This window comes from Bufo bufo, chromosome 8 (assembly GCF_905171765.1).
Source record: "Bufo bufo chromosome 8, aBufBuf1.1, whole genome shotgun sequence".
NCBI lineage: Eukaryota > Metazoa > Chordata > Amphibia > Anura > Bufonidae > Bufo > Bufo bufo.
In genome coordinates, this window is record NC_053396.1 from 107,100,033 (window position 1) to 107,125,065 (window position 25,033).

At 43.5% G+C, this 25,033-nt stretch overlaps 1 protein-coding gene across 1 annotated transcript in view; it reads right to left on the reverse strand.

The window, feature by feature from the left end:
• Positions 1–25,033, reverse strand: part of ARHGEF9 (Cdc42 guanine nucleotide exchange factor 9) — a 400,716-nt gene that overhangs the window by 323,102 nt on the left and 52,581 nt on the right. The window contains exon 2 of the mRNA XM_040442123.1: positions 9,412–11,064. Within this exon, the coding sequence (XP_040298057.1) occupies positions 9,412–11,001 (1,590 nt within the window). The 5' untranslated portion in view covers positions 11,002–11,064. The remainder of the gene's footprint in view (positions 1–9,411; positions 11,065–25,033) is intronic.

Genomic DNA, 25,033 nt, shown 5'->3' on the forward strand with positions numbered 1-25,033 from the left:
TATGTGACAGTGGCCTGTTCCAGTGGTGGGTGACGTGAAGCCTCCTTCTCTGCTATGACATGAAGACAGATTCTGCGCTGACATAAGGCCAGATTCTCTGTTACGGGACCTCTCTCCTCTGCCTGGGTGCCTGGGCCTAAATGTGTGACAGTGGCCTGTTCCAGTGGTGGGTGACGTGAAGCCTGATTCTCTGCTATGACATGAAGACAGATTCTGCGCTGACATAAGGCCAGATTCTCTGTTACGGGACCTCTCTCCTCTGCCTGGGTGCCTGGGCCTAAATGTGTGACAGTGGCCTGTTCCAGTGGTGGGTGACGTGAAGCCTGATTCTCTGCTATGACATGAAGACAGATTCTGCGCTGACATAAGGCCAGATTCTCTGTTACGGGATCGCTCTCCTCTGTCTGGGTGCCAGGGCCTAAATGTGTGACAGTGGCCTGTTCCAGTGGTGGGTGACGTGAAGCCTGATTCTCTGCTATGACATGAAGACTGATTCTGCGCTGACATGAAGCCAGATTCTCTGCTATGGCATGAAGAGACTGATTCTCTGCTGACATGAAGCCAGATTCTTTGCTATGGCATGAAGAGACTGATTCTCTGCTGACGTGAAGCCAGATTCTCTGCTATGGGACCTCTGTCCAATTGATATTGGTTCATTTTTATTTTTTTTATTTTTATTTTAATTCATTTCCCTATCCACATTTGTTTGCTGGGGATTTACCTACATGTTGCTCCCTTTTGCAGCCCTCTAGCTCTTTCCTGGGCTGTTTTACAGCCTTTTTAGTGGCCAAAAGTTCGGGTCCCCATTGACTTCAATGGGGTTCGGGTTCGGGACGAAGTTCGGATCGGGTTCGGATCCCGAACCCGAACATTTCCGGGAAGTTCGGCCGAACTTCTCGAACCCGAACATCCAGGTGTTCGCTCAACTCTAGAGCTGAGCAGATTGATATATAGTTTTATGGGAAATTATTCCATATAACTTTTTTATTCATTTAAATTCCTGCTCATTCTGGACTTTGAAGTCAAGGAGGCGGTCCTATCAGTGATTGACAGCCTTCCCTCTATGACTGTGTATACAGAGATAGATGGGAAGAAAGGGATGCAAATGAGCTCTTAACAATCTCTGCCCCTAATGCCACCAGATGTAAGGCAGCTATTCTATAAGTGAATGTTTGACCCTTTAAATAGGCCTTGAGACATGACTCAAATATTAAATAAGCCAGCACCTCATCTGCAGACAGCTGTTTCGGGGAGATTGCCCCTCATCAGTGCTTAATGAGAAGCCTAAGCCAGGATTTGGGGGTACTATCTCTCCTTGGGGGAGGTGCCTTAATCGGTGTGAGGAGATTTATAAGCCATACATGTTCCTCTGGAATTCTGGGAAGAAAAGGATGCAACAACAGAGATAGCTGTCAATCACTCATAGGACCGCCTCCTTGACTTCAAAGTCCCGAATGAGCAGGAATTTAACTGAAGGAAATACAAGTTTTAGGGTCCATTCAGACATCCGTAGTGCATTGCAGATCCGCAATACACCAGGCCGGCACCCCCATAGAACTGCCTATTCTTGCCCGCAATTGCGGACAAGAATAGAACATGAACATTTTTTTCCGGAGCCGTAGACCGGAAGATCGGGGGCGCGCTCTGGAAATGTGGAGAGCCCATAGTGTGCTCTCCGCATCCATTCCGTCCCCATAGAGAATGAATGGGTCCGCACCCGTTCCGCAATTTGCGGAACGGATGCGGACCCATTATACGGACGTGTGAATGGAGCCTTACTGATCATTTCCAATAAAACTATATATCAGTCTGCTCAGCTCCTCCTGCTGCATAACCTGCTGCCCATAGATCAGATACCTTGGTCAACGTGCCAGGTTCCCTTTAAAGTAATCAGCACACCGTAATCTTACGAAAGGGGGAAGATAATGCTTACCCCAATAGACTAATTAAAGTCCTCCTTGGGCTTCTCCTTTCTGTAAACTACATCATGAATACTTTCATGAAATTGCCCTCATATTCTTCACTTAATTTCTAATTTTGTTTCAATTAATTTGTAATGTTACCCTAATGAAAACACAGTCATGTTGCTCATCTGATTTCTAACGGAATTTCAGCTTTAAATTCAGCTAGCACCATAAAGTCTTTTTTAATATTTCATAATGTATAAGGTGTCTGAACTGACAGTCCTGTGATTTGCCTGTAATCTAGATTACGAAAATCAAACAGAAATCAAATATATTCACAGGAAAGGTTTTTCCTATCTAACTAATGAAATCTGAATGATTTTTATTGTGCGCAGTTTCCCTGATGTTTATTCATCGAACACATCCAGCAAAACTATTGCTATACCACTACCGGAAAATGAAAAAGAACATCTAGAAAACGTAGCACCTTAACGCAATATGACATACCTGTTCATCATAAGCATTAACCAGAAGTATGGAGCAGGCTGATGCACTGAGCTCAATCTGTACATGGCGAGTTCCAGCTGTGACCGGCAGGGCCGGTGCAAGGATTTTTGCCAACACAAGCGAAGCTACATTTTGGCGCCCCCCCTCCCCCTCGCAGCTCACCTGGCCCTGATCCCGTCTGCAGCAGCTGGCTTCTCCTCTGTGTGGTCCTGGTATCTTCTCTCTGCTTCAGACAATCGCTGGTTTGAGGACCGTATTTTTTCCCCTTTTAGACGCACCGGCCCATAAGGCTCTATTCACACGTCCGCAATGTGTTTTGCGGATCCGCAAAACACGGACAGTAGCAATGTGCGTTCCGCATTTTGCGGACCGCACATTGCCGGCACTAATAGAATATGCCTGTTCTTGTCCGCAATTGCGGACAAGAATAGGACATGTTCTATTTTTTTCGGGAACGGAATTGTGGACCCAGAAGTGTGGGTCCGCAATTCCGTGTCCGGGCAGCACATCGTGCTGCCCCATAGAAGTGAATGGGTCCGCAATTCCGTTCCGCAACATGCGGAACGAAATTGCGGACGTGTGAATGGACCCTAATACGCACCTAGGTTTTAGAGGAGGATAATAAGAAAAAATATTTTCCATTGCACCTCAGGTCAGACCAGCAATCAGACCCCCAATGTTAATCAGACCTCAGATCAGACCCCCAATGCCTCAGATTAGCCCCCCATGTCAGCCATCATGCCACCATGTCAGCAATCATGCCCCCATGTCAGCCATCATGCCCCCAAGTCAGCCATCATGCCCCCCAAGTCAGTCATCATGCCCGCCATCAATCATGCAACCCCATGTCAGCCATCAGCGCAAATAAAAAGTAAATAAAATAACTTACCGCTCCTGCTCCTGGACGCCGCCGCTCCTAACCACCAGCGCTCTCTCTCTTCTTCCTGGTTCTCGGCTGTCAGCTGTGAAGACTGCGCACAGTGAGGTCACATGATGCGCAGCCCTTTACAGCAATCAGCCGAGCGGAGGACCAGGAAGCGGTGAGTACAGATCCTTCACCGCTTCCCGGTCCTCCGGTACTAATGAAGCGCTTCCTAAATGGAAGCGCTTCATTAGTATTCGCCCCATAAGACCCAGGGGTGAAAAATACAGGGTATTTAAAATAAAAATAAAAAGTAAAAAATTTTCCGCCCCCCCCCCCCCCCCTTCATCTCTGCGCCCTAAGGCAGCCGCTTGGTCTGCCTTATTATAGCACCGGCCCTGGTGACCGGGAATGGAGATATCTCTGATACCGCTCATTTAAACACTCAGATGCCACTATTGATAGAGACAGTAGTATTTGTGGGGTTCTCCCATCAGAGTCCCTGCAGCAAAATCGCGGGGCTCCGATCAGTTACTATGACAGCCTGGGGCCTTGAGAAGGTATCCGTGGAGAGAACATTGACCAGCCTTCAGTATGTCCAGGACATTGTGGAACCAAGGCTACTGCCTTTTTGATTTAGTTAAAGGGGTTCTCCGGTAATTAAGAAAATGAAAATACTATAATATTGCTTTATTATAAATATATTACCAAATATATTTAATTAGATGTAATGGTTGGTTTTGTCTAGGGAGGAATCATTAGGAGAAATAAAATGGCCGCCTTTCTATTAGTGCACACCAAACCTGTCCTAATCACACAGGAGGACAAGTTACTTCACAACACTGAGCTAAAGAGCTGCCTCATCTTCCTCTCTGCTCTGCTTGTCAGGGATTATTATCCTGAATACAGTTTAATATGATCTTCAGCTGAATCTCTGCAGGAAAGGAGTTCATGAGGAGACATGAAATACAGAGAGGTATTGGAGACTGCATACAAGAGCTGCAGCTCATTAGCCACATTCCCACCTCTTCTCTGTACGTCATGTCTCTTCATGACCTCCGTTCCTACAGAGATTCTGATGAAGATCATATTAAGTTGTATTCACGATCATAATCCCTGACAAGTAGAGCAGAGAGGAAGATGAGGCAGCTCTTTAGCTCAGTGTTCTGAAGTAACTTGTCCTGCTGTGTGATTAGGACAGATTTTCTGTGCACTAATTGGATGGCGGCCATTTTATTGCCCCTGATGATTGCCCCCCAGACACAATCAGCCATTATAACTAATGAAAGGTACTTGGCAATTTATTTATAATAAAGTCATATTCAAGTATTTTCATTTTCTTATTTCCCGGAGAACCCCTTTAAGAGACACAGTGTTTCAACAAGGTGCCCACACACTGCTCACGCTACACAACATGCCCTTCAAGGTATTCAGTTGCTCTACTAGCCAGCAAAATCACCAGATCTCTTCCCCATTAAAGGGCCTGAAATGGCATACCACAGAAGGATATCCAGCATCTGTATGACTTTTACCATTAGAGATGAACAAATTTCATGTTATGAAATTCATTCATGCTTCGTTTGGTGGTAAAAGCAGAATTGTGTTATGGATTCCGTTACCACGGACCATAACGCAATTCTATGACGGAATGCATAATGGAATGCCTCTAAAGGCCTCCCCTGCATAACGGAAATGGTACGGATCCGTTTTGCAGCCCATAGACTTCTATTATGACGGAATGGATAACGGAATGCCTCTAAATGCATTCCATTATGCATTCCGTCATAGAATTGGCACCCCCGCCGATCAGCTGTTTCAGGGAGCCGCCATGCTCCTTGGAGCTCTAGGTAGCACAGCCGGCTCCCGGCAGCTTTCCAAGCACAGCGCTGTACATAGTACAGTGGCTGTGTTTGGCATCTCAGCTCAGTCCCATTTACCTAAATTGGGCTGCGAGGAAACTAGGCCATGTGACTGATGTACCGTGATGTCACATGGCCTAGGAGTGAGTGCCCAGCCTCTTCAAACAGCTGATCGGCAGAGGTCCTGGGTGTTGGACCCCCTCCAATCTGATCCTCAGGATAGGTAATCAATATAATTTACTGGCTAACCCCTTTAATGTGACTCTGCCTCAACAACCCTGCTGCAGAACCCAAAATAAAGGGTACCCCACCTTGGTTGTATGTTATTTAACTAAGCACCACTAGCAGATTATACTTTGTCAATCTAAGCTCAATTGCATACATTTTTCCAGTGTTCTTTTTTTTATTTTCAGCTAATGAATTATACAGGGTGGGCCATTTATATGGATACACCTTAATAAAATGGGAATGGTTGGTGATATTAACTTCCTGTTTGTGGCACATTAGTATATGTAAGGGGGAAAACTTTTCAAGATGGGTGGTGACCATGGTGGCCATTTTGAAGTCGGCCATTTTGAATCCGACTTTTGTTTTTTCAATAGGAAGAGAGTCATGTGAATACATCAAACTTATTGGGAATTTCACACGAAAAACAATGGTGTGCATGGTTTTAACGTAACTTTATTCTTTCATGAGTTATTTACAAGTTTCTCTTTGTTTACAGCCATTGACATGTTGCCGAGGTTAACACGTGAGGAGCGGATAGAAATTGTGTTGATGTCTGGTGAACGCAGTAACCGGGTCATTGCAGCAGATTTCAATGCAAGACACCCTACGAGACCACCCATCTCCCATGCTACAGTTAGCAAACTGCATGCTAAGTTTCGTGAAACTGGTTCAGTGTTGGATTTGCCAAAATGTGGACGCATGTAATCTGTCTCTAATAAAGAAACATCAGTGGCTGTCCTAGCTTCATTCAGAAAGAGCCTACAATGTAGCACTCGCCGCATGTCACTGGAGAGTGGCATTAGTCGAACATCCCTTCGGTGGATATTAGCTACTCACAAATGGCACTCTTACAAACTCCAGCTACTGCAGCATCTCAACGAGGATGACCCAGATCGGCGCAATGAATTTGCAGAATGGGCAAAACTAAAATTGGAACAGGACCCTCAGTTTATGCAGAAGATTTTGTTCAGTGATGAGGCAAACTTTTATGTGAATGGTGAAGTTAACAAACAAAACCACCGCTATTGGTCTGACACTAACCCACATTGGATAGATCCCTCCAAGACTGTTGGAACAAAAAAATTGATGGTATGGTGTGGTATATGGGGTACAAAGATAGTGGGGCCATTCTTCATCAATGGAAACCTCAAGGCCACTGGATATGCGAAATTGCTACATGATGAATGATGTGTTTCCCTCTTTATGCACTGAAGCTGACACGTTCCCTGAGTTTTTCCAGCAAGATGGTGCACCACCACATTATGGGTGTCAGGTCCGAGCATTCCTAGATGAACAGTTTCCTGGAAAGTGGATTGGTCGTCGTGGGCCAGTTGAATGGCCCCCAAGGTCTCCCGATCTGACCCCCTTAGACTTTTATCTTTGGGGTCATCTGAAGGCAATTGTCTATGCTGTGAAGATACGAGATGTGCAGCACCTGAAACTACGGATATTGGAAGCCTGTGCTAGCATTTCTCCTGCGGTGTTGCTATCAGTGTGTGAAGAGTGGGAGAAGAGGGTTGCATTGACAATCCAACACAATGGGCAGCACATTGAACACATTTTATAAGTGGTCAGAAACTTGTAAATAACTCATGAAAGAATAAAGTTACGTTAAAACCAAGCACACCATTGTTGTTCTTGTGAAATTCCAAATAAGTTTGATGTGTCACATGACCCTCTTCCTATTGAAAAAACAAAAGTTGGATTCAAAATGGCCGACTTCAAAATGGCCACCATGGTCACCACCCATCTTGAAAAGTTTCCCCCCTCACATATGCTAATGGAAGTTAATATCACCAACCATTCCCATTTTATTAAGGTGTATCCATATAAATAGCCCACCCTGTAGATTAAAAGAAACAGATGAGCAATCAGTTATATATATTATAAACTGGTTAGAATATTCTCCAATGCAAACTAGCAAATTTAGAATAGAATATTGTTATAAATTAAAGGGTTTGTACATGACTAGAAAAACATGGCTGCTTTCTTCCAGAGACAGCGCCACAGCTGTCCATTGGTTGTGTCTGGTATTGCAGCTCAAGCAGCTGAAGAGTACAAGAGTTGCACTGTTTTTGGAAGAATGCAATAATGTTTTTTCCATGTCATGCTACAGTTAGTATTCGGATGACATAACAAAGTGGAACAGATCACCATATTTATTAAGACACTGACTGGACAGTCACTGATCTGCTGGCCATGGCACATCCAATGTGGTTTACTTCATTTATTTTTTCAGGGGTAGAATTCTGGCTAGTAGTTGAGGACAGATGTATAATCTTTATTGTATTTTATTTCGATGGACATCTTAGACATGGTTGGAGGCTGAATATTCATTGGATGTGTTACGTTTAACCAGGCGTGCATCTAGTTTTTGCACTTTGTCTAAATCTAGTCATAACGGTTACTTGTAAAAGTGCAAAAATAATACTGAATTTGTCATTACACAGAAAAATTGCTTTGTTCTGGTTGTAAAACTTCAAATTGGAAAGACCAATATGTGTCACAAAAAAGGTTAAATCCAAAATGTTCATTTGATTTGTAAATCTTTTCCAGAAGAGACATTAATAACACATTTCTTATCTCCTTGATTCCCCGCATCGTTAAATATACCAGAGTCAAATTTTCTATGAAGTTAGTCTGCAGTACTTCTTAATTCCTTTTATCAAACAGGCTAGTTATTGCAAGTTTTATAGAAATTGGGGCTGTGGGCTCCTATAAAACAACTCGTCTGAACACCATCAAATTATTCAAATATATTCCACACTGGATCTATTCACCTCAGTGGGGCAGAGATTCCAAAGAATCCATCGTTGGACTCTGTTTGACTTGCTTACTGTACATTTACATTTTTTTGCTGAATAGATTAGCATGGTAGACAACAATAAGATACCCAAATAAGGACGTAGCTCTTAATAAACTCTGCCTCTAATGCCACCAGATGTAGACACCCCAAAACAGCTGTCTGCAGATGAGATGCTGGCTTAATTATTATCCAAGTCATGTCTCAAGACTTGTTTAAAGAGGACCTTTCACTAGATTAAAAAATCTAAACTAAGTATACAGACATGTAGAGCGGCGCCCAGGGATCCCCCTGCACTTACTATTATCCCCGGGCGCCGCTCCGTTCGCCCGGTATAGCCTCCGGTATCTTCACATGTTAGGCTCCACCCAGGGGAACCTGCCCGCGTCTCTTTCTCCCATGCTGTAGCGCTGGCCAATGGCAGCTCTCAGCTCATAGCCTGAGAGAAAAAAAAAACTCTCAGGCTATGAGCTGAGCGCTGCGATTGGCCAGCGCTACAGCATGGGAGAAAGAGAAGCCGGCAGGTTCCCCTGGGTGGAACCTAACATGTGAAGATACCGGAGGCTATACCGGGCGAACAAAGCGGCGCCCGGGGATAATAGTAAGTGCAGGGGGATCCCTGGGCGCCGCTCTACATGTCTGTATACTTAGTTTAGATTTTTTAATCTGGTGAAAGGTCCTCTTTAAATGGTCAAATACTGACTTATAGGATAGCTGCCTTACATCTGGTAGCATTACAGGCAGAGTTTGTTAAGAGCTCATTTGCATCCCTTATTCCCAGAATTCCCGAGGAGCATGTATGCCCTATAAGACTCCTGACGCTGATTAGACACTCTCTATAAAGACATATACTGTAGTATCCCCTGAATAAATAAGGAAGTAGTTAGTGGTAAAGTTCCTGGTAATGCAGGGCAATAAAGATTTACATGTCCCATTCTCAGGCTGCTATTCAGATCATGGTGGCTCCTGGGCAATTGCCCAGTTTACCAGCCCCTAAACCAGTAATGTCTATATTTTGCAAATGGGATACAGATTTTAGTATTTCATGAAGCAATCTATAGACTGTTAGCTGCCTTCAGACTGCTCTCACTGCTACTTGTATCAGAAAAACCAAAATTAATGGCAAGTATCCACTCTTTCCATTGCCTCGCCTATACCATGGACAGGCAACTGGGATATTCTTTTTCAACCGAATTTAAGATTTAGTGATGAACAACAAATAATAGATGGGTATGAATATGATCCTACCTCTTCACAGGAGGAAGCTGAAGACGATAAACTGAAATGAGATTCGCTGCACTCAAATACATCCTCATCTTGCACACTTGACTGAGTCACAAATGAGCTTTCAGCATTTCTCTCAAAATCAGTATGCATCTTGTACTCATTTAGAGCTTCTTCTTGGGAATGGTCAGAGGAAGTATCAGAAACTTTACTAGAACCATCAGTACACTTATATTCCTCAATTTGGGACAATAAAAATCCTGCCTGTACAGATTCTTCTGGGCTGTCATCCATGCTGCATTCTTTGACTAAATATACAGTATTTTCCACTGTTTGTGTAAGCTCATCTGTTGGCTCACAAATCTCTTCTTCTGTTGGAACATTTGGTGATATGTCTTGAACTGATAGATTATCCTGGGCATGTGTCTCCCACACACCTGAATCAGGAGACTGTAGAAGCGCTGATGGAAAAGTCAAAGCATTCTCATTTTCAATAATAAGAGGTTCCTTAACAGAGGAGGTTTGTAGTCTAGGAGTCCGTGGAGTTGACTGAGATTCTTGATCATCTGATGCAGATGATCTGGAGGAGCCTTTCCATTTTCTTGCTGCTACTGCAACATTGCTGAAAAATTTAAAAACCCCACTAAAGTTTCTGGATTTGCCACCATTAGCTGTTTCAGATGTTTTGGCCATGTCAATAGTGTCCTCGCATTTTTGGTCTGTTTCAGGAGAGGCCAGATTATCAGTTGTGCACTCTGTATTTTGGAAAGTAGTTCCCTGAATTTTATCAAATCCTTTTGAATTATCTTTTGTGGCTAGTGAAATACCTTTCAGGTAACTCCACATATATGAGCTTCTGCCTCTACGATGTTCTGGTGGGATTTTAAGTCCTCTTCTCTGGATTTCTCCTTCAGCAATAGTTGAACTCTTAGTGCTGACCAGTGGACGTCTACGATTGCCGCTTATGCTTTCATTGTCTATATACTCAGAATTTCCATTTATTCCAATATTTATATCCCTTAACCACTTGTTATCATTAGATATACATTCAGAAATGCTAATATTTAACTCAACATCTTCAAAAGAGGTATCTAAATCATCAATGTAACCTGCATAGGAATGTCTGTATGGTCTTTGTCCATCAGCATATTTCCTTGTTCTGAATAAAGCACTTGGAATAGAAAGTTCTATGTTTTCTGGTAGTTGATTCTGGACTTTAGTTTTGGAAATCCGAAGAACAGAACTTTTGGAAAATGTTGCAGATCTCAACCTTTTAAAAGATCTCACTTTGTCCATAAAAGATAGTTTAGGCTTGGGTTCATTGATTTCAGTTGTAAGTATCATTGACTGAGGTCTCTTACTACGTCCAGAGTTTGCCCTTCGCCTATTGACAAAACTCCAAATACGAGTCCCTTTTGCTTTCTTTTCAAACCGATGTGGTGAATCTTCTGTCTGAAGTTGGGTGGAAACACCACTTACTTCACAAGGATCAAGTTCACAAATAGCCATATTGTCTGAATTGTTCTCCTTGGGAAGAGCCTGAAAGCTTTTGTTCATGTAACCATTGAGGATTACTTCAGAGTGATTGTTTAAATTGCCATTTATAACTTCCATTGCTCGGTCTCCTGCCCTTCACCACATCCCTTCTCCGCCCAGTACAAAAGCAGTAGAAGAAAGCTGTCAAATAAAAACATAAACATTAGAAAGGTATATTAGAATGAAAATATGTAATTTTTAAATACATGAAATGTCAATATGTAGAACGTATCCTAGCATAAAGCACTCCCACAAAAATTTTCATTCACTGGCCCATTAGAAAGGTACGTGATCTAAACTGCAGTTAAGGTAATCTTTTAACCGGTGGCTGCATTAGTGAGTTATCATCCCTCTTCTGGTCCTTAGCTGTGTCATGTGACCAACACACTGACTCTTCAAGTTACACTGTGTCTTATATGTAGTCAGGAAGTCAGTTTCTCTGTTCATTTCTATGACATTAACATTGAGGCTCCCATATAAACAAACAGAGGAACCGACTTCCTGTCAGAGAGTCAGTCACATGACTCTTCTGAAGACCAGAAGGGAGGGAATAACTCGCAACTACAGCTTTTAGTAAAAGGGTTACCTTCAGTACATTTTACATCATGTACCTTTTTAACAGGCCAGACAATAAAAAAAATTGTTGGAGAGCTTCTTTAATACTTAGTACTCTACTTTCAGTACCACCCACAGAAATATACAAAAAAAAGTATCTAATACATATGTCATATGCATGAACTGTAAGCTCTACAAAAAAAAATTAAAAAATATTATGAACATTAGGCAAAGGTTTTTCTTCATCATCCATAACCCACTGTACCAACTAACTGATTTGACTTTGGGCTATCTCTAAGGATGTTATCTTGGCAGTCCCTTTTAACCCCTACACAGGGATCTGGTCTTCACTGCACAAAGCCACTAGGTCACTGCCTACTCAGATAGTCCTGGTGTACCGTAGTTTGCAGCTGACCGACAGGGGTCAAAGACACTGGTTGAAAGCACCAAAGGGTATGACAATACTTGTAGTCTGGAAACAGGCTAAGGTCAGGGCAGACAGCATATAAACGAATCCGATAAACAAGTCCAAGCTCAGGGCAGGCAGCATTTGGCCAATACGAGAAACAGACTAGGGGTCTGGAGTTAGAGTTGGCTGTCAGGCAGGAGTTCGAAACACGGGTAGTCAAGACAGAATATCACCCCTTCACTGGTAACTAGAGACTAGGAACCTAAGCTCAAGCAAAGGGGTGGAAGAAAGTGCCTAGAATAAATAGGCGGGATGATCAGCACCTTATTCAACAGCTGAACAGAAAGGAAGGGGGAAGGTTAACCTTTGCAGTACAGTGAACCTGTGTCTTTTTCCAACCTTACCAACTACAGTATGTAACAATATGTATACATAATTGGTCACTGGTTATTTTTTTTTTTCTACTTTTGAACACTGATCAGTCAACAGACTGCTAATTTACTCCACATAATCTGACCCTATCATTGTCAGGGAATCTCTCACCAGTTTTAAGGTGACATATCTGAAGACAGCATAAACTAGTGACAGAGATCCTGATTAAAATGCTGCTTCGCTTTCTTTTTGTTGGCCCTGTAATTTTCTTAAAAGCCCTGTCGAGCAGCTTCAGTGCAAATGTAATGACCCAGAGTGGCATTACCACCTCTTTTGTACCCCCACTATCTTTGTTGGTGCATCCTGTGCCATCTCATGCATATAATGCCATGTCCTGCAATGTGTGTATTCATATGTCCTTATAAACTACTGTTAACATGTAATGTGCCTGGTTCACGAGCAGGTGACGGCAATCAATGCAGAGCTAGTTTCCCTGGAGAGGAACCTCTTTGCTCCATTCCAGCCCTCTCTAGAGAGGGAGGAGTTAGTTAGTTAGTTAGTTAGTGAGGCAGTTTAGAGTAGCCCCTGTATGGGGAGGAAGCAGCAGGCCTTGTCCCTGCCGGACAGGCCTTGCCTGTGAAGTCTACATGGTTGCATGTCCCCTCCTGGGCTTGCATTGCCTAGAATCTAAGCTAAGTGAGCTTGAAGCCAGGAAGAAGTTCCTAGGACTAAAGATAAAGATAAAGTAAGAGACAGACTACAGCTAAGCTAAGTTCCAGCAGAAGAGGAAAGTTCCTGTTTAACCCAGCTAGCATAGCAGAGCTGAGAAAGCTAAAGCATAGTAGAGCTGAGATTATTGCAGAAGTGTTTGCCTGCCAGAAGTTAAGCCAATAGCTGCTGATGACCAAGATAAAGTCTGAAAACAGGATTACCGTTTATTCAAGTAAAGTTGTGTTCAACGTTAATACAAAGTCTGGTATAGGCCACTCTACACCACTCTGTCAATCCTACATCTGGGTACCCACGCTACCATCTACAAAGGGGACTCCATGTCCTCGTTGCTTAAAGGGTTTCTATAATCAGAAATTCTGTTATCTAGCTGACTGACATTAGCGCTGTGCTAATGTCAGCAGTACATAACAGTATGCTTTATAACTTTATAACTCCCTGCCTGCCGCCGTTCTCTAAAAATAAAGACTTTTAAAATATGCTAATGAGCCTCTAGGTGCTATTAGGGCGTTGCTTCAGCACCTAGAGGCTCGATCTACTAACCATTTATCCCGCCCAGGTCCTCCGTTTAGCCCCCCCCGCTCCTCTTGAGTGACATCCGAGTTAGGCTACTTTCACACCTGCGTTCAGGTGTCCGCTCGTGAGCTCCGTTTGAAGGGGCTCACAAGCGGCCCTGAATGCAGCTGTCCGGCCCTAATGCATTCTCAGTGGAGGCGGATCCGCTGAGAATGCATCAGTCTGCCAGCGTTCAGCCTCCGCTCCGCTCAGCGAGCGGACACCTGAACGCTGCTTGCAGCGTTCGGGTGTCCGCCTGGCCGTGCGGAGGCGAGCGGATCCGTCCACACTTACAATGTAAGTCAATGGGGACGGATCCGCTTGAAGATGACACTATATGGCTCAATCTTCAAGCGGATCCGTTCCCCATTGACTTTCAATGTAAAGTCTGAACGGATCCGCTCAGGCTACTTTCAGACTTAGAAAATTTTCTAAGTAATAATGCAGACGGATCCGTTCTGAATGGATGCAAACGTCTGCATTATCGGAGCGGATCCGTCTGATGAAACATCAGACGGATCCGCTCCGAACGCTAGTGTGAAAGTAGCCTTAGCTGGAGCGCTGAAGAAATCTGCGCCGTCCACTTCTGTATTCGGCGCAGGCGTAGTGAGTGAAGCCGGCACCAGGAGCGCGTCCTTCACTTACTGCGCCGAATACAGAAGTAGATGGCGCAGGCGCAGGATTTCTTCAGCGATCCAGCTAACTCGGGCGTCGGCAGGGACAAAAGTATAAAGAACACTGTTATGTAGTGCTGTCATTAGCACATCGCTAATGTCAGTCAGCTACATAACAGAATTTCTGATGATATAAACCCTTTAACTGCAACTGGAGTCACGACTACTTGCTGTATAAGAGGGACATATTTCGTAGAAACCTCCTAAGGGGCAAGGGATACCCCAGACGCCTAAGAGTGGTCCGCTGCACAAGCAGTACTCCAGAGTTTTCTCAGTCTTCATATTCATGAGATGCCCACTCACAGTATGGGAAGAAAGCTGCCAATCATCCATGTGAGGGTAGGGGAGCCAGGAGCTCACGAATACAAGGACTCTATCACTCGGCTGGCAATGGAGCTGCTCACTTAGAATTTTATTTAAATGACTGGGCATAAAAAAGTGGCCCTGTGTTTTAGTTAGAATCTCTGCCCCTAATGCATAGGAATATTTAGGACTGCAATATGTCCACCTCATCTACATGTATTTCTACAGCAGAAGTATATTTCTATGCGTATTGAAGACATTCCTGATTTATACCCGCATCATTTCTTGACAGTAATATCTCAACTGAACAGAAAAGCGCGTGCTCAGCACTAGTGACATGTCCTGGCAAAGACCATCCGTCCTTTCATGATGCTACCAGCAGTGATGGAAAAACTGAGACATAAGAACAGAAGTGCATAAAACATCAGACAACATAACTAATCAAAGACACCCATAGCCAATAAGTGTATAGCATTTATCTATCCCGCATCGCTACTAAAATAGGCGGTACCTGATGTAGTTTAATGGGGGAACTCTCCATAGTACGTCTCTAGACTTGTCGATGAATTTAAAAAAAGGCAGACAAGAATACACAGGAATGATAACCATACAGGAAAGCCAGCATAGGATGCAAAGCATTTGACATACAAAGGGGCTTAATGAGTGAAATACCTGTCATACTTTATAATCGGTGCTTATAAGTCTGGGCTTCACCATTACATTTCTTGGAAGAAGAAAAAAACTAGGACTATACACACCCTATTGCTTCAGTCTCCAGTGGACACAAAGAGAAATAAAGATTTTGGAAAATTAAACTTTAGTGTTACTGTAGTTTATATTATACACTTCTAAGCTCACGGTACAGTATGCAATACCTCGGCCATAATTGTGTGTAGAAAGCTATCTATGGCCATTGATGATCATAACTGCATGACATTGTACAAACAGGTATTTGCAATTTTACCCTACATGTAAGTAAAGAATCTAGGAGTTGGGAGATGACTTACATAGCCTCACCAAAAAGAGTTTGTCCATCTTTGGGTCTATTTAGGCGGTGGCAGCATTGCGTTGTACCTGTTGAAAAAATCATACTAACTGCTGGGTCACAAAGTGCAATGGAACATGTGAGTATGATTTTTTTCATGTGACTGCCACCAGCTAAAAAATTCTCAAAGGTGGACAACTCCTTTAAGATACAATCTGCTGAAACGTGGCACATTTGGCCAGCAGCTATTTTTCCCAACTTTACTATAAACATGCGAGTTTGATTCAACTAAGCATGCATGTTTATTTCAATAGGAAATGGGGGTGTTGGTAAGCAGCTTATCTCCTATCAGAAGAAAGTAGCGTGCATGTTGAAACCCTACATGGTTGATTCTGGTTTCCTACAACATCTGCTATCAGAGGACAGTCAGGAAGCCCCACTGTACACAAGATCATCGAACAAATCTTTCCATATTGGTGGATTCTTCTTACTTTTTCTCTAACATTTTCAAGACACTAGAAATTCAATGATAGAAGTGGTGACCAGCATGACATAGATGTTAGGGTGATTTGTGACGCCCTGGTTGTGACCTGCATTGAGGGTTGCACCACAGTCCTGAAAAAAAAGTTGGCTAAGGTAGTGACTGAGGTACTGACAGCGGTATTTGTCTGGCCGATTCTGGTCTGGTCCCCATTATAGTTCATGGGGCCGGACGGCATCCATGTAGCTTCCGGCAATGACGGATACAAAGAGACCAGAACGATGGTTTGAAAATATTCTAAGAAATATAGAGGGGACGAGGAGGTCATTAATCAAGATGGCATCCTAATGTTCTTGTATTTAAGGGATATTGGTGTCATCAATTTTGGTTGACGCTAAACACTCTGCTATATTAGAGGGTGTTTTTTTGTGCTGTTTGATAACTGACAATGAGCATCTATGCATATAATGAGGAGATGGATTGACTATCACATAACCTATCTCTGGATCTTTGTTTTAGAATTAATACTTTTTCATAGTATATCTGTTTTTGTTTTTCGCTAGGTATCATATCAATGGTTTATTAATAGGATGGCATACATCAGCCATCAGGGACATCACTAATCAGGGCCGTCCTAGTGCATCCAGGAGGTTCCTGATACGGGATCGCCCCTATCGGGGCGGCTATTCCGTTTATAGGCAGGGCATAAATAGCGAGAGGGTCAGCTATAGGGAGAGAGCCCATAGCTTACTACTAGGCCCCACCCCTGTCATATACTAACTCTAATATCAAGTACTAACCTAGCGCTTTTGCTTTATTTTTTGTGTTTGTTCATTATTTTGTTCTATGTTGGAGGGTCTTTCATGTATATTATAGATAATATTATAAGCTAAGTTTTAAGGGTGCTAGCCTGTGAATTTAAGAAATATAGAGAACAGTCTATTTGATAAAGCTGCACAACAGGAATTTTTAAGGCTAAAATGCAGGCACTTTATTCAGTGAAAGGGTTAATGAATTTGTGAATCTGTCAGGTCCATGTAAGTCAGACAGCAGTGTGAAGCTACAATGATGTCTGACAGCAGACAATGTTTGCAGAGGAACCTTTTCATGGCAATGAATTGGGCTTTAGTCACTGACATGCTTATCTAACAGGATCTGACTTCTGCATAAGAATGGTCAAAATAACAAACTCTCCTGCTCCCTAAACGAGGGCCCTACATTTATGGTATAGTAATGGTTTCAGAAGTACTCGTCACTTAGTGTCGATGACCACTCTGATATAGGCAAACAGCCCACAATACACACTATAGGAGAAGACCTGATCCTACACTGTCCCATCTACAATATACGTATGGTCGTTAAACATGTATGGCACGGATGGCCAACCAGCGGCGCTCCAGCTGTTGCAAGACTACAACTCCCAGCATGCCCAGACTGCCTACAGCTATCATCCTACAGCAGGGCATGGTGGGAATTGTAGTTTTACAACAGCTGGAGGGCTGCAGGTTGGCAAACCCTGATGTAGGGGATAGTGTCTAGTGCCATCAGGATACAGAGATGTGCAATCACTTAAGGTCTGAGGGTCCCAAAAACATCACAGTTGTACTTGCCTATAAAAAACAGAAGATGCATCTAGCAAGGTACACATTTATGACTCTATCCCTCCTACCCTTGCCATTACCTACTACTACATTTCACTCCTCACTTCTAACACATCTATAGTAGCGCTTCAGTAGCTCCTCTCTGCAGTAGAATATCCTCTTTTGTAGTAAAGCAGTCTTCATCACTACTATTACTCCAGCAGGCCACCTTTTGCTTGGCAAAATGGAAGAACTTGCATACCTGGAATGGCTCCCCTATCTGAAATACAAGATTATCTGGCAATCTTGGTTTGTGATAATAGATGGTTCATCATCAATAGTTTATTACTTCTATTAAAGGGATTCTGTCATCAGAAATGAGCCCTATAAGCTAAACATCTGGCGATGTCCCTTGTAAAACACTGAATCCTAAAGTATAAAATATCACCTGTCAATCACTTCAAAATGTGTCCAAGGGGACGTCTCATGGTGAAAGGTGCCCGGCTGCAGCCATGTCGTTTAGGTGCCCAGCGCCGCCTTCTGAGCTGAAATCGCCGCCCTCCCTTTCATGCGATCCGCCTACCTTACGTCATCACTGCCTCTCTAACCACCGCTCGCTTCATCCAGATCCCGCGCGTGCGCACTAGGTACTAGCTTTGAAGTGGAGGTTCGAGCGAAGTGCGCCAGCCGGCGCATGCACACTTCGCTCAACGAGGCCGCTGCCAGTAGTCCGCACGGGCGCATCAGGTTATACCTAGTGCGCACGCGCGGGATGTGGATGAAGCGAGCGGTGGTTACTGGTTAGAGAGGCAGTAATGACGTGAGGTAGGCGGATCGCATGTAAGGGAGGGCAGCGATTTCAGCTCAGAAAGCGGCGCTGGGCACCTAAATGAGATGGCTGCAGCCGGGCACCTTTCACCATGAGACGTCCCCTTGGACACATTTTGAAGTGATTGACAGGTGATATAAACCGCTTTTTTATGACTATAGAGCCACAGGGGCATTTGATAAACTCACTTTAGGATTCAGTGTTTTACAAGGGACATCGCCATATGTTTAGCTTATAGGGCTCATTTCTGATGACAGAATCCCTTTAAATACAGGGGAGTATAATGCAGGGACTGCAAAGCTAAAGAGGCACTCTTCTAGGTACCCACCTACTGCCAAGAAAATCTCCCTAATTTTGTCCACCAAATCAAAAATGTAGCTAGAACTTCATTCTCTATGACGGATATATGGTGGCTCAGTGGTTAGCGCTGGGGTCCTGGGTTCAAATCCAACTAAGGACAACATCTGCATGGAGTTTGTATGTTCTCCGTGTGTGTGGGTTTCCTCCGGGTACTCCAGTTTCCCTTTACATATTGATAGGAAGCTTAGATTGTGAGCCCCATTGGAGACAGCGTGATGCTAATGTCTGTAGTAATAATGATGCAGTATATCCATTATGATCTCAGAGGCCACTGTATTACCAGCAATAACATGGATTTACCATTTTAAAACAAAAAAAATTTTGTTTTAATAAAAGCACCAAAAAAATATCCCTTTTCCACTTAAATATTATTTTATTATGTTAAGAAATAAAACAACAAAAAAGGACACATTTGGCATTGCCACAGCCATAATGACTCAAACTGTAAAATTATCGTTTTATTTAACCTGCATGGTGAACACTGTAAAAAAAAAAATAAAGATTAAAAACAATGTCAGAATTATTGTTTTTTGATAGTTCAGCCTCTGACAAACTGAAATAAAAAGTAGTAAAAAAGCTGCATGTACCCCAAAATGGTACGAATAAAAATATAAGCTTTTCTTGCAAACAACAAGCCCTCAATCAGCTCCATCAGCGGAAAAGTAAAAACATTATGTCTTTCAGAATATAGTAGCAAAAAAAAAAATGTTTTATTTTAAAAAGTGTTTTTATTGAGAAAAAGTAAGTAAAAAAACTATATAAAATAGTTATACCACTAATACTACTACCTCAGAATAAAGTTAACATATAATGTCGACTATACATTAAACGTCATAAAAATGAAACCCAAAAACTAAACTTAGAAATGAAAATGTTTTATTCCCCCCCCCCCCATAAAAAAAAATGAATGTGATGGGAAAAAAAACACAGCGTCCTGAAGGCCAAAATAGGTTGCATCCTAAAGGGCTTAAGCACCCTGTTAAAGGCAAAGCATTTTGTTGGCAGATCCCCACTCTGAGTTCAGCACCCAGGGCATTTATCTGACTAGTTATAACCCTAAATTAACACCTCTGCATCATTCCACCAGTAGTATGTGTATATTTCCATAGCCCTCAGAGTTGCAAACTTGTCGTAATACTCTCTCGTTCTAGCACTGGGCAGAAGTATTGCAGGTCTATATCTTGATATTGATATATCTTGACACCATTGACCAAATCCTCCTCCAAACTTAGCACCAGTAATTAACAGGGAAGAAGAGAGGTACAAAAATCTGTACTAGGGGCTTATTTTTAATAACCATTTTTTTTAGGAACATTTAGCAGATTAGTGTACAATATGTAAGGGATACGTTGTTATCAGTCAGCCTCACTACCTATATACTGTAAGTGTGCAAGGAACGGCCCCTCATACTTGCAAGAAGCCTCATTATTTACAAGCTAAGGATGTCCTGGTAAAGCTTCTGCATATCCGTTTTTTCTTCCAAGGCAGGAAGAAAATGTCAGGAAGTGAGAGAATAAAGAAAGAGCACAAGGGACTAAAAGAACATCCACTTAACCCTCTGTACGTCAGGTGATCTCATAAAGTGTTTGCATTTCATATACTAATGGCAGTGAAAGAGTCCTACCATATAATAATGATGTCATTCAGTTTTACTCTACTGAGGTGGAAAAAACAGGCAACTTCCGTCCTTACAAATTCAAGAAGCTTGTTTCCCATGGCAGGCAGGAAACCAGCACTAATGGCCCGGCTCCTCCACATTTTGGCATCATTGCCAGCACGTGTAACTAATTTCATTTGCAGAGAAACATAATTTCCCTTTATTCAAAAATTCTGACATTATACATGTACAATTCAAGTTTTCATCTCAGTTTACCAGCAAAATCTGAAATAAAAATTGGTCTCTTCATAGCGTCATGGTGGCATCTTCTAAGACAAGAGAAACACAGCTCGGAATCTCTTGTTATGTGGAAGATAGTGAGGCAGGGAAGGCAAAGGGTGCCATCTAGGCACATCCCCCAAAACCCATCGGGACCAGTTTCAGAGAAAGCCAATTAAACGCTCAGAATATTTGGGGATTTTGGGAGGAATTTTGTACTTGGATACATTCAAACTCACGACCCCAGTGATGCCAGACAACAGTGCTAGACACTGAGCCCCCATTCTGCCCACTGAGATACTAGAATGTATCTGCGGAAAGGTGTACCATGATGAAAATGAGAGTATCAAAAATACAAGAACAGAAGACACCATTCACAAAATAAAAATGTAAAGATCAAAGAATTTGATCAAATTTTATTTTTTAAATGCTCACATGTGGATTTTTTAGGAGGCAGGGAGATGTGTTTCATGCTGCAGGACCAGACTACTCAAGGTTTGTTTGTAGCCTGTAACCATTGTGAAAGAAAGTCTGGTTAGGAGCTGTAGACACAAAGTGATGCGAAAAAAATTGTTAGGAAACATTCTTTCCTGTATATTTACTTGTATATAAGGTGCAAGTGCTGCCAAAAATTACAAAGAAGAGGCACTTCGATACAACCTTTATATCACATAAAGGAGGGCCTCATTCACATTGTGGTACAATTGTTCAGGTAGTGGGACTCCTACACTTATAAAGCCTATGCACTAAGTGAAAGGTTAGACATAAAGGAGGGCATCATACACAGCCTTGAAAAATTATGATTGATGGCCTGCTGGTGACCCTCAAAAACATTTGGAGCAAGGGCCTACTGATCTGACCATGTAAAACATTATGGGCGAGGGACTGCTGCCGCTTTGATGACTCTAGATAACCTGGGGCCGATCGCATGTCCCCTTGACGGCGACAATCCATTCGGATGTCTGCCCTATCAACTTTTGATGTTATTTTCAGCGCAAACCATAGTGACCACGGGTAATCATGGTTCGATTCCGGAGAGGGAGCCTGAGAAACAGCTACGGCTACTACATCCAAGCAAGGCAGCTTGCGCGCAAATTACCTATTAGGTATAAATAGGTGAGGGCCTGCAAGTAAGCTGACGCTGCAAAAGATTTTAGGTGTGGGCCTGCAGGTCAGCTGACCTTGTAAAAGATTTTAGGTGTGGGCCTGCTGGTGAGCTGACCCAGTAAAAGATTGTAGGTGAAGGCCTGCTGGTGAGCTGACCCTGTAAAAAATTATATGCGAGGGCCTGCTGGTAAGCTGACCCTGTAAAAGATTTGAGGTGCGGACCTGCTGGTGAGCTGACCCTGTAAAAGATTTTAGGTGTGGGCCTGCTGGTGAGCTGACCCTCTAAAAGGTTGTAGGTGAGGGCCTGCAGGTGAGCTGACCCTCTAAAACATTATATGCGAGGGCCTCTAGGTGAGCTGACCCAGTCAAAGATTTGAGGTGCAGGCCTGCTGGAGAGCTGACCCTGTAAAAGATTTTAGTTGCAGGCCTGCTGGTGAGCTGACCCTCTAAAAGGTTTTAGGTGAGGGCCTGCAAGTGAGCTGACCCTCTAAAACATTATATGCAAGGGCCTTCAGGTGAGCTGACCGTGTAAAACATATGCGAAGGGCATATATACGAGGGCATTATATGTGATGAATTAGCATGTGTTGATATGATGGAAGAGGAGAAGGAGGATGAGAAAAGGAAGATTCAACCATATACCCTTGTTTGTGATGGAAGGGGTGCATAGGAATACAGTGTATTCAGTACATTATAAACAACACATTTAAAGTGCCTTTATGTTCATCAGCTTTCCTCTGGTGGAGTCAAAAAGTCATGGTCAATCCAGGCCTTGAGTCAACCTGTCAGCATTTTCAGTTGACTGGCGGATACGCTTATCTATTATAATGCCACCAGCAGCACTAAATACCCGCTTAGACAAAATTCTGGTGGGAGGGCAGGCCAGCACCTCCAAGGCGTAGAGCGCCAGTTCGTGCCACGTGTCCAGCTTGGACACCCAGTAGTTGTAAGGCACTGAGGGATCATTGAGGACAGTGACACGGTCTGCTATGTATTCCTTCACCATCTTCCAAAATTTTTCCATCCTTGTGACACTAGGCCGTGCATCATGGTGAGGGTGCTGGCGGGTGTCATGAAACTGTCCCAGGCTTTGGAGAGTGTTGCCCTGCCTCTGTTGGAACTGCTGTGTGTTCCCCTTGTCTTGCCCTTCAAGGAAGTACGGACTCTGCCACCAGCGTTGTCAGATGGAAATTGTTGGAGCAATTTTTCAACACAACAAGCACCTGGCATAGAACCGTTTTTGCTCGTCCTCTCTACCTGAGGAATGAGAGATGAGAAGTTCTCTTTGTAGCGGGGTACGAAAAGGGTGAACAACCAGTAATCCGTGTTGTCTAAAATGCGTATAACGCGCAGGTAGCGGGAAAGGCAGCCTAAAATGAAGTCAGCCATGTGTGCCAGAGTACCAACAGGCAAGACTTCGCTGTCGTCATAAGGAGGATCACTGTCAATCTCCTCATCCTTTTTCTCCTCTTCTGCCCCCCACGCTGAACAGATGGAATTAAACTTCCATGGGTACTACCCTCTGTAGTGGAGGTAACCGTCTCCTGCTCTTCCTCCTCCTCCTCTTCATCGTCCAATTCCCACTGAGAAGACGAACTGAGGGTGGTCTGCCTATCACCCTGTGTAATGTCTTCCCCCATTTCCACCTCTTCCACATGCAAAGCCTCATCCTTAATTGTGAGCAGCGAGCATTTGAGTAGACACAGAAGTGGGATAGTTACGCTGATAATAGCATTATCGCCGCTCACCATCTGTGTTGATTCCTCAAAGTTTCTTAAAACCTCACAGAGGTCAGACGTCCATGCCCACTCCTCGCTTGTGAATAGCGGAAGCTGACTGAAAAGGCGACGACCATGTTGCAGCTGGTATTCCACTACTGCCCTCTGCTGCTCACAAAGCCTGGCCAACATGTGTAACGTCAAGTGCCAGGGCGTGCTCACGTCGCACAACAGCCGGGGAGCTGGCAATATCAAGCACTACTGCAGCGTTGACAGACCGGCTGAAGCTGTCGATGACTTGCGGAAATGTGCACACACGCGGCGCACCTTCACCAGTAGCTCAGGCAAATTGGGGTAGGTTTTGAGAAACCGCTGAACCACTAAGTTTAAGACGTCGGCTAGGCATGGGATGTGTCTGAGCTTGCCGAACTCCAAAACCGCCACCAAGTTACGGCCATTATCAGACACAACCATGCCTGGTTCTAGGTTGAGTGGCGAGAGCCACAGCTCAGTCTGGTCTCTTATCCCCTGCCACAGCTCTGCGGCAGTGTGCTGTTTGTCCCTTAAGCATATCAGCTTCGGCACGGTCTGTTGCTGCTTCCCCACTGCAGTGCTACACTGCTTCCAGCTACCAACTGATAACTGACTGGTGCTGCACGTGGATAATTCAGAGGTAGAAGTGGAGGAGGAGGCGGAGGAAAATAAGTGGGTGTTGGAGCCACTAACGTAGGTGCTGGCAGAAACCCTGATCGAATTAGGGCCCGCAATCCTTGGTGTCGGTAGCACTTGTGCCATACTAGGGTACGACTCACTCCTGGCCTCCACAATATTCACCCAGTATGCACTTGTCCATGTGTCTGTGGTTAAGTGTACCTTCCCAGTAACTACGTTGGTCAGGGCACGTGACATTGGTATTATACTTACCACTGAGCACCGTCCATACTAAATGAGGAGTGCCATTCAACTCTTGCCTACATTGCAGAGGAAACTGTCATAAACTCTTATTGTGGGGCAAAATGTCTCCAAATTAAAGCGCATCTGTCATCAGACTATGCTGAAGTGACATAATATTACAGATGCAATCACACATAGATAATAGCATGATGTATTCATGAGAGGAGAATAAAATTGCCCAAACGAACAAGTAGTCACTATGCCTTTGCTCGTCTGCTGGTCAGGGGATCACATGCCCATGATTGGGCAAATGGACATTTATATGAATGGTAGTTTCTGATGACCTTTTCACTTAGGGGTGTACTCACTTTTGTTGCCAGCGGTTTAGACATTATTGGCTGTGTTGGGTTATTTTGAGGGCATCCCAAATGTACACTGTTATACAAGCTGTACACTGACTACTTTACATTGTATCAAAGTGTTGTATCTTTAGTGTTGTTCCATGAAAAGATATGATAAAATATATTCAAAAATGTGAGGGTTGTACTCACTTTTGTGAGGTACTGTATTATAACTGTATCTCACAGCATTGGTTTTTAAATGGGTCTTTCGAAGTTATAGGCGGCGTTCCTTGAAATATATTGCTGCACATGGTGGAGCCATGCAATAATGTCAGTGCCCCA